This window comes from Crocodylus porosus, unplaced genomic scaffold (genome assembly GCF_001723895.1).
Source record: "Crocodylus porosus isolate Cpor-Errol unplaced genomic scaffold, CroPor_comp1, whole genome shotgun sequence".
In the NCBI taxonomy this organism is placed as follows: Eukaryota; Metazoa; Chordata; order Crocodylia; family Crocodylidae; genus Crocodylus; species Crocodylus porosus.
The window spans coordinates 37,788,706-37,797,876 of NW_017728907.1; the positions used below are offsets into that span (position 1 = coordinate 37,788,706).

The window sequence follows — 9,171 nt, forward strand, 5'->3', positions numbered from 1 at the left end:
GTCGCTGTCACCCAGCTTCCCATCGATCACTAGGTCGCCGATTAGGTCGTCCCCCGTAGCCAGTACCAGGTTGAGCAGCGCTTTGCTTCTCGTTGCCCCATAGACTTCTTGAGTCAGTGGGTTTTTAAAAACACCGCTTCAGTTTAGGGCCCTTTAAACCCCTGTATCATGCACACACCCTGCTGACTTACCTGCCTCTCTAGCAGCAGGAAGGGGAGGGTGAGTTGCCGGCTGGTGGAGTGGTCCCTGGGCTGGGGGGGACGGGCAAGCGGACTGGTGCTTCCCTCTGCAGCAGTGGCAGCCACCAGCCCGCAGGCACCCAGCTCAGTCGGTCCTGGGGGGCACTGCAGCTGAGGAGGGAAGCACCGGGCCCCTGCGCAGCTGAGGCAGGCAGGCTCCAGTGGGGGGCGGGAATAGATCAGGCTCATTGCATTATGCTGCTGAATTTCCTACAGCGGCTGTAATTAATTCACAATACTCCGCCAATGTATGCAAACACCGCCACCATTAAATCGGTGCAAAATCATTAAGGCCGCTTTAAAATGTTGTGCACGCATGCCCCTCATCTCACCTACACACTGCCTATAACATCCAAAAGATCCTACCAGGAAGGGACTATTATCCTGTTTTTTATTTATCTAGCTGCTGCCACCATATTGTTGGAGTACCTGAAGTATTTAAAGATTCAAAATGACAACAGTCTTGGTGTTTGTGGCCTGCAGAAAAAATAGCTTATATACATGTATAAAGAAATTAGTGAAGAAAAATGCAAATATTAAATAATTTGGGTCAGGTGAGGGGAATATTTGTTTAGGGAAAACAGTATCTACTAACAAGCTTGAATAACTGAAAATCAGATTGCCTACTTTGGAGCGAGACAGTTCAATATATTTTATTTGGGCTTAGAATACTGTGTGTTCCTGCTTTAAATACCCACAATAGGAAGTTAAATCTGAATATTGCTGGAATAGACTATGGCATTGCTTTTGCTGACATCAAGAGTGTGCTTTATCTCATCCAAAACTATGCTATTTGGTAGCTTTAGAATCATTACTTTGGTATTTAAAACAACCACAAAGTGGCATGCCATGGTAGCTTAATGGCATGGGGCACTTCCAGTAGTGATCTGTTGCTCAACTTCAGTTGACTTTTGTGATTTTAATTGTATCATATACAAAATGAGCACAGTACATGTCAATTATATTTGAAGACTGTATTACCCAACTGAGTCATAACAGAAAATGAAGTCAGTCGAATATGGACCCAAGTTCCTTGGTTTTAATATTAACTAGTTATGAATCTGCTTTAGGCTTTCTTGCGGCAATATCTGCTATGAACAGTCCTATCACCTTAACTTACAGAATTTGCTGATGTTAAGGGGTGCTTTGCAATGGAGGTAGTAACAGTGTAGTAGAATTTTTTTCTAGTTATTCAAACTTGCTATGGAAGCCTTATAGTGCATGATGACTTAATATCTTGGTTAAGTCTGAAAGATGCCCTCCAATTCTAAGCTCTGTTTTTTACTTTACCTTGCTAATTCCTTTCTGCATAACAGTTCTTGTTTATTTTCAGATCAGAGTGATTTTTAAAAGAAGTGAAGTGAATCACCCAAGCTCATTTGAATAGTAGTACTGTGAAAAAATTAGTATTTCCTTTTTCCCAAACAGTATGACTTTTTTGGCAGGGAATCAAATATCTAACTTTGGTGTTCAGACTTCCCCTATTGATAGCCCTTCAACTAATCCATAGGTTAGCTGAGAGCATGAATGTCTAAAAAGAGTCTCTCTGATCATACAGTTGCAGTTTTAAATGGATTGCTTCCCTTCAGGTTTCCAGGGACCTGGACTGGTCCTGCTTGCAAGGACCCATTAGGAAGAAGTACTACTTAGTTATCTCAGTGTGTTTGTATAAAAAGTGATCTTCAGCCCCAGATAACAGATTATTATATATTCTCTGTATATCTGGAGAAGAAGCAGCCTTTTACTTTGCCAAAGAAATGGTTCTCTGTTCCAATTTCCATCTCTTTCCTTCTGGGAAAAGAAGATACCCAGTCCTACCCTATTTCTTGCTGCTTATGTTAAAACGTACCAAAGGCAAACCTGCTCATTCCCAGTGTGGACAGGCACTTGTGCTCCTTTTCACTCAGTGAAGGCATCTTCTGAAATAAGAATAAAAGGAAAACCAGATCTCATTCTGAGGCCCCATTATCAGAGCACAGAATAAAATGTCTTGTCTGAATAGTAGAGTGGTGGTTAGCAGATGGTAGGACAGGGTGACACCTGAGAGACTAACTGGCTCAGAGGCATGAGCTTTTATAGGCAAAGTCTACTTTATCAGATGCCTTTAGCATGCTAGCACCTGACAAAGTAGGCCATTGCATATGAAAGCTCGTGCCTCTAAACCAGGTAGTTTCAGGTGCCATCCTGCTTTATCCCCTACCTGAACAGTAGCATAATGCGCACATTTTATCAAGTATTACCTCCCAGTGCCTACTTATATTGCTACTAGGGCTGTGCAGAACAGCACTGTTCTGTTTCAACTTCCATTTCGACAGAACAGTGCTTTGTTGGGAACCACTTTTCACAGCCGGGCCTATGAACTTCACTTCATCAGCCTCCTAGGTACAGAAACTCATGGACTCAATATTGACAATGGAATTCTGACTCACTGCCGGACATCTGGCTCCCCAAGTACCTCTGCACTTTTACCTGCATTGCTATATTATGCCCCCACCTCCCACCCCACCCCCGCCCAACACCTCCATTTCCATTTTTACTGACTGGCTTTCTTGCCTGCATTGTATGCCAGCCTCTGGCTTCTTTACTATTCCTTCCATCCAGGAACAGCGCACACGCACCAATTGCAGATGTTTACTCAGCCTAACAAAGGGTTTTTCAGCCCGAAAGCTAGCATCCCAGGCAGCTAAGCTGAGCTCACCTGGAGCCTCACAACTCCACTGCAACAAGCAAGTCTCAGGCCTGTCAAAAACGTGATGGGTCTGGACTTTCCCCAGCCAGGACTCTGTGCGTGTGTGTAGTAGCTGGAGGTTATGGTATCTCCTACCTGCCTTTCACCAGGGAATCCTTGGTCCTGGCATTTATGAAGTTGCCGTATCGCCAGCAATCCCACCAGGCCTCCCTGACCCTGGCAGAGTGCTATTTTAGTGGTCATGCCCAGGGCCTGGGGCCTTCTTCCCCATAGCCCCAGCCCATACCTCCAAGTTCATTCTGGCATGGGAACTCAGCAAGGACATGCTCGTCCCCTGCTGGCTGGTGATGCAGTGAGTACCCCCTCTAGCTCTGAGAGAGGGGCATTAAATGGCTTTTTAAAAATGAAAATAGGAAAAAGGTGTGGATGGAGTGAGGACGGTGGCATTCACTCTGTTGGCACCTGGAGCTTGGGGAACCCCAGTGATGGGAGGTTCACCTTTAGGAACACCAGCTGCTCCACCAAACCAGGATCCAGGGAGGTGTGGTGAGGTGTCACTACATCCCCAGCAATGCTGAACACCCTCTCTCTTGGAACACTAGTTGGTGGACAGGACAGGTGTTCCCAGACAACCGTGGCCAGATCTGGCCACATCTGGCTGCAGTTTGCCCAGTAGGCCAAGGGGTTGCACAGCAGCAGCTCCACGTCCTTGCCGAGATATGTAGCACTCAGGCCTTTGGGGCTGCCTGCCTGATGGTGGGGTCTGATGGCTCTGGACCCCACCATGGAAGCCATGCCCTTGGCCGACGTTGGTAGCGCCTGTGGTGGAGGAGGAGACTGGCTGGTGGGTGGCATGCTAGCATAGGACAGTGGATCCCCCTCTTCCACATCCCCTCGTTTCTGCTGTTCTGCCTCCCTGACTCTCTTCACCAGCACCTCCGTCCACTGATTCAGGGTTTGGCTTCTGCATAAGCTCCCCTTCACCCTTGGGTCACACATGGCAGCCAGCACATGGACTGTACTGGACCTCATGGGATAAGCCATTTCCTGATGCCTTTCTTCAACCATCTCACCAGTGCCTACATATCTGGTGACAGCAGCTTGCCCCAGCCAGGAACATTCAAACCCCTGGAAGCTCTCCACTTGGCTTTGAAGTTCCCTCTGTATGGGGATCATCTGGCTAAGGAGGGCATCGACAGCGCTGAGGATCTCAGTGGCCTTGAGGAAGGGCTTGAGGACCACCAAGATCTGGGAAGTGGTATCCCACTCAGCCCTGTTGAGGGGAACCATTGATCCCAATCTCCCCGAGCAAGGCTATCTCATGGATGGCCTGTTGCTCCACCAGCCTCGAGCATCAGGTATGTGGATTACCACCGAGTGGCTACATCTTGCATGATTTTGTACTGCGGGATATCCGGTCAGCTCTGCTTGTTTGTCCTGCAGCATCTCTGTTCTGGTGGAAGTAACCTGTCACCTCCCTGCCTTTGGAAATGAGCCTGGTGCTGGCGCCTTCACCGGCAGCCCTGTCCCCCTCCAATGCATCCCTGACAGTGAGGTGGAACTTGGGTGCCACACAGTGGATGCCAACAAAGTTGGCATCATGGACTGCCTTGCCCGTATTGGCCCGATTGTCGGTGACCATGAACCTGCGGGTCAGCTTGCCCTGCCCAGCAAGACGCACCCCTGCATCAAGCGGTTCATGACCCCCATGATCTCGGTCGCTGTGTGGGACTCATCCGTCACCTCTGCTTGAAGGAGAGCCCACTGACAGGCTGACCAGTGCCCTTTGAGGGAGAGGTAGGCATGATCACCACTGTGGCTGCTTCAGATGTACGAGGTGAAGTGTAAGGCCACCTACGGCCCTGCCTTGCACAGCTTCCCCCTCAAATACTCCCTGCATGCCTCATACAGGGATGGCACCACTCTCCTACTGAAGGTAGTGGGTGTGGACACATGGTAGGATGGGGCCACGAGTGCCATGAGCCACCTGAACCCTGGCTGCTCAACTAAGAAGAATGGCTGGCTGTCAAAAGGAAGCATCTCCCCAATGCTCTAGGTGATCTCGCTCGCCATTGCAAAGTGCCCTGCTTTCTGTCTGCCTTTCCCCCACTGTTCCAGCTGATCTGGCAGATGCTGTTGGCTGTCTGCAAAGCTCAGCTTGAGAAGTGAAGAGGGCTCAGGCAATTTCTCTTAGTCAGCAACACTTGTAATGTCCTGTGGCTAGGGTGTTAACAGAGCAGCTGCAGTGTTCTGCTTCTGCAGGTGCTTGTGCTTTCCCTGAGAAAACACCATACAGTACTTAACAGTATTTTCAACACCAGGTCTTTTTTTCTTCATTCTGCTGTTCAAAACCAAGCTTCGTCTCTTATTTGCAGGTATGTTATATGCAAGAAAATATGGTAATTGTACTGGCTAGAGAACAAAGCTCGTCTTATGATTAATGAACTGGACTAGAAGGGATTCAGGAGATCTGGGTTTAATTTCTGTCTCTACTTCTTAATAATTCCCTAGTACTTCCTGGGCTATCTTCCAGTAAATTGCTTCATTTTTTTTTTCTGTGCGTCAATTCATATCTTGTAACAGGGGGATAATGGCTTTATGTTGTAACCTTTTGTTTTTAGCTGTATAAAAGCCATCATCTTGGCTGAAGTCTCTAGACACTAGCATAATATAAATAATAAGCAACAGTTGTCAACTAATACTTGTAACGCATCTGAAATGTGCTCAACTTTTCTCTCTTTAGGGAACAGAAATTTTACTGGCACCTGAAACTTGTGTTTCCCCACTGTCATGCTGAATACACAATACAAAGGTACCTGGATGTGATGAACAGAGTCATGTCATTTGAAAGAACTTCTCTCAAACTATTTTGATATGTTTTCAGCCATGTCTTTTTACATAGTAATGTGAATAAATAAAGCTTTCTTTTTCACTCTTAGTGAAGAGACCTTTAGGATTGATTGATTTTTTTTTTTTTTTTAAAGTTGGTTTTGTTTCACCTAAAAGTGTGAACTGAATATTTTGTTTGCACTGAAAAGCGCAGCTTGTATATGAAACGTGATACTTTTTGTTCACAAGCATGATGATACGGTGGTGTCTAGCCACACTCCCAACATCTTTTTATGAGCCATATAGTAAACGTGTCTCTCTCTGGCAAGATACCCATACTCTTAAATGTGGTTGATGGAATGCTTGCTGTTTTGTCTTCTAACGGAAACTACAAACTGCATGAAAGTAGAAGTACAGCTGTCATTATTGATCAATTCTTTTGTCATGTGACTTTGGGGATAGAAAAATCTGAGAAGTAGTTTCTCTCCTGCTTAATGCTGCAGGAACTGGATATATCCTTTCCAGCTTCAGGGGTGAGTGGAGAATAAGGAGCAAGTTCTCTGTTTTCCTTCCAGGTGCCAATTAAGTTCTAGTGTTTCAATGTGTGCTAGAACTGCTTGTGCCATGTTGATGCACATGTACCACTTGCATGTATTACTGGACTGGGCAGGATTATGTAAATACAGTCTCCTGAAATTGGCTTTCATAAATCATGAAATAAAATAGTAGGACTGGAAGGGATGTCAGGAGGTCATTTAGTCCAGTCCCCTGCACAAGGCAGGATCATCCTGACTAAACCATCCTGTCAACTGTTTGCCTAACCTACTCTTAAAAGCTTCCAAGGATGGAGATTCTGCAACTTCTTTGGGTAGCCTATGCTAATGTGTAACCTCTTTCCTAATGAGAGAGTTCTTCCTGATATCCAACCTAAATTTCTCTTGCTTCAGTTTTGAGATCATTGCTCTTAGTCCTGTCACATATAGCCACAGAGACTAGTCCATCTCGTATTGCTCTCTGCATGCATAAATTATAATGCTGCTATTTTTCTTTTTCTTTTTCCTTTTTTTTTTTTCTTTGGAGAAAGGGTGCCAGATGATAAAATGCTAGGTGAAATCCTTAAGCATTATGTTGATCCAGTAGAGTCTGATCCTGTAATTCGTCAAAGGTAGGTGTGATTAATTGTTAAAATACCCAAACCATTAAAAAAAAAAAAATCTTGTTAATGGTTAACTTCCCACTTTTATTCCACACTCCACAAAAGTGAGTTACAATCTAATAATGCACTCTTCATCCTTGTGAAGAAAATCAACTGTAATACTCTTTGAGTGAAATCAAATGGCCGTTGAATCTAAATCACTAAAACTTTAAAAAATCAATTATTTAAAAGTAGAGATGAAATTAATAGCCCGATAGTCTTTGGACTACTAGTATTACTTTAAGTCACAGGTGGGAGAAATGGCAGATCTGGCCGGTGGCTAGACTCCATTTCTCAGCAGCCCCTGCTCATGCAGCTCCTGGCTGTCTCCATGAAGAACCCAGGAGTGGCGGGCCTGTGACAGCACAGGGCCACAGAACCAGGGCTTGCACTGTCGCGGCCATCCCCCAGGGGCTCCAGGGTGACTAGCAGGCAGTGGTGTAAGTAGGGCACACAGTTGTGTGGGGAGCTGCTCTGAGGCTGGGAAGACCCGGGATCTTGTGGCTGTGACAGCAAGGGGCTGGAGCTGGGGTAGAGCTGTGATCTGCTCCCTGCACGCCCCTGCCTGCAGAATCCATACGTGCTGCATGCAGGCAGTGGATCGCAGCTGTGCCCTAGGTCCGGTCCCTTGCTGTCACCACAGCCTGGTGGCCTGACCCACCTGTCTTGCTCCCAGCTATCTGCCCTGCCCTCACGGGTCCTGCCTCCGGTGGTGGGTGAGGGGTGCACAGTGCCGAGGCAGCGGGGGTGGTCCAGTGGCAGCAGCCAGAAGGAGCTGCTGCCACAGGGGTGCTGGGAAATGGAGTCTGCCACAAGCCTGATCCAGTCCACGGAACAGACTTTTCCTACCCCTATTTTAAATTATGGCATTGTTACTTAAAAAAGAAAAACAATTTTGTTTCAGAGCCGTTTTTATAGAATATCAAAAAAAAATAGCTATCAGGAAGCTCAAATTTTCATGGGCAAGAATACTGTTTTGGTTATTGACTTGTAAAAAGTACAGTCTCTTAAAAGTAACAGATGCTTTAAACTGCCTTTTGATATGACTGGTAAGGTACCATCAATTATTACACATTTCCCTTTTTCAGATTAAAAATTTACACAATGTCTCCTGAGTCGGATGTACAAATTTTAATGAAAGTAGAAAACAGGCAACATAACTCTGTCAGGTAAGAAATCTATTTTTGGTATGTAGTCTCAGTTTGTGTATTTTTAGGAAAAAATTATTTGTTAAATGCGTTTCATACTCATTAGTATTGTCATAAAGGCTAGCATATGTGTGTGTAATCTTTCAGAATAAATCACTTCAATCGAGATACAGGAAATTAAAAATAGTACTTCATTTTCTTTTCAGTAACTCATTGTCTAGACCTGTGTAAAATTTATCCAAGTTAACCCAGGACACTGTTTTTTTTTCCCTCAAGACTATTATCTGGTCAGACTTCAAACTCCAGTTTTTCTGAATGCAACACTTTTTAAATGTTTTTAGAATTGTATGATTTATTGCACTAGCTCTAGACTACAAAAAATTTGAACCATCAACATTTAAAAATGTAAAAGCTGAAGAAAGAATTGTAGCGATCATATTGGGAATAACTATTTAGAATACTCAGCCCTCTTGTCACTGTTTATTGTAAAGGTTATGTACTAGCTTTAATACCATATTGTATTGTGGTTGACCAGTAATTCTTAGTTGAAATTCCTAAACTGCATTCCTTTCTTCATCTGTAACAAGCATAGTGTCGTCTAACTGGTCCCTGAAATTTTGCAACGCATTCTTTATTCTTCTTCTTTTTTTTTAAGGTGATTAAAAAACCCAAAAAACAAAAACCACCAACCCTATGTTTGTTGTAAGTGGACAACCTATTTCCTCCATGATACATTTCATCATAAACTCCAGGCACGAGTGAGTGAATTATATAGTCTGGAATTGAATGACAAAATTCAACTACAAATTCTTGATGTTTTCTCTCAGACTGCATGTTAATATCTGTAACATTGGTCACTAAAGTGACAGCTAGCAGGTCTGTCTTTTCATATGATGTGCCAATTTTTCATTTTGCTTTTTTTAAAGTAGTAAGATTTCATAGATTTCATAGACATCAGGGCTGGAAGGGACCTTGGAAGATCATCGAGTCCAGCCCCACACCCAAAGGGCAGGAAGTCAGCTGGGGTCATAGGATCCCAGCAAGATAAGCATCCAATCTGCTCTTGAAGGT

At 44.6% G+C, this 9,171-nt stretch overlaps 1 protein-coding gene across 2 annotated transcripts in view; it reads left to right on the forward strand.

Moving 5' to 3' along the window:
- The window catches only part of ZNHIT6 (zinc finger HIT-type containing 6), a 61,959-nt gene that overhangs the window by 15,237 nt on the left and 37,551 nt on the right, over nt 1–9,171 (forward strand). For both annotated transcript variants that reach the window (XM_019531160.1, XM_019531161.1), the window contains exons 7-9: nt 5,672–5,740; nt 6,842–6,922; nt 8,041–8,121. In XM_019531160.1, coding sequence (XP_019386705.1) covers nt 5,672–5,740; nt 6,842–6,922; nt 8,041–8,121 — 231 coding nt within the window. The remainder of the gene's footprint in view (nt 1–5,671; nt 5,741–6,841; nt 6,923–8,040; nt 8,122–9,171) is intronic.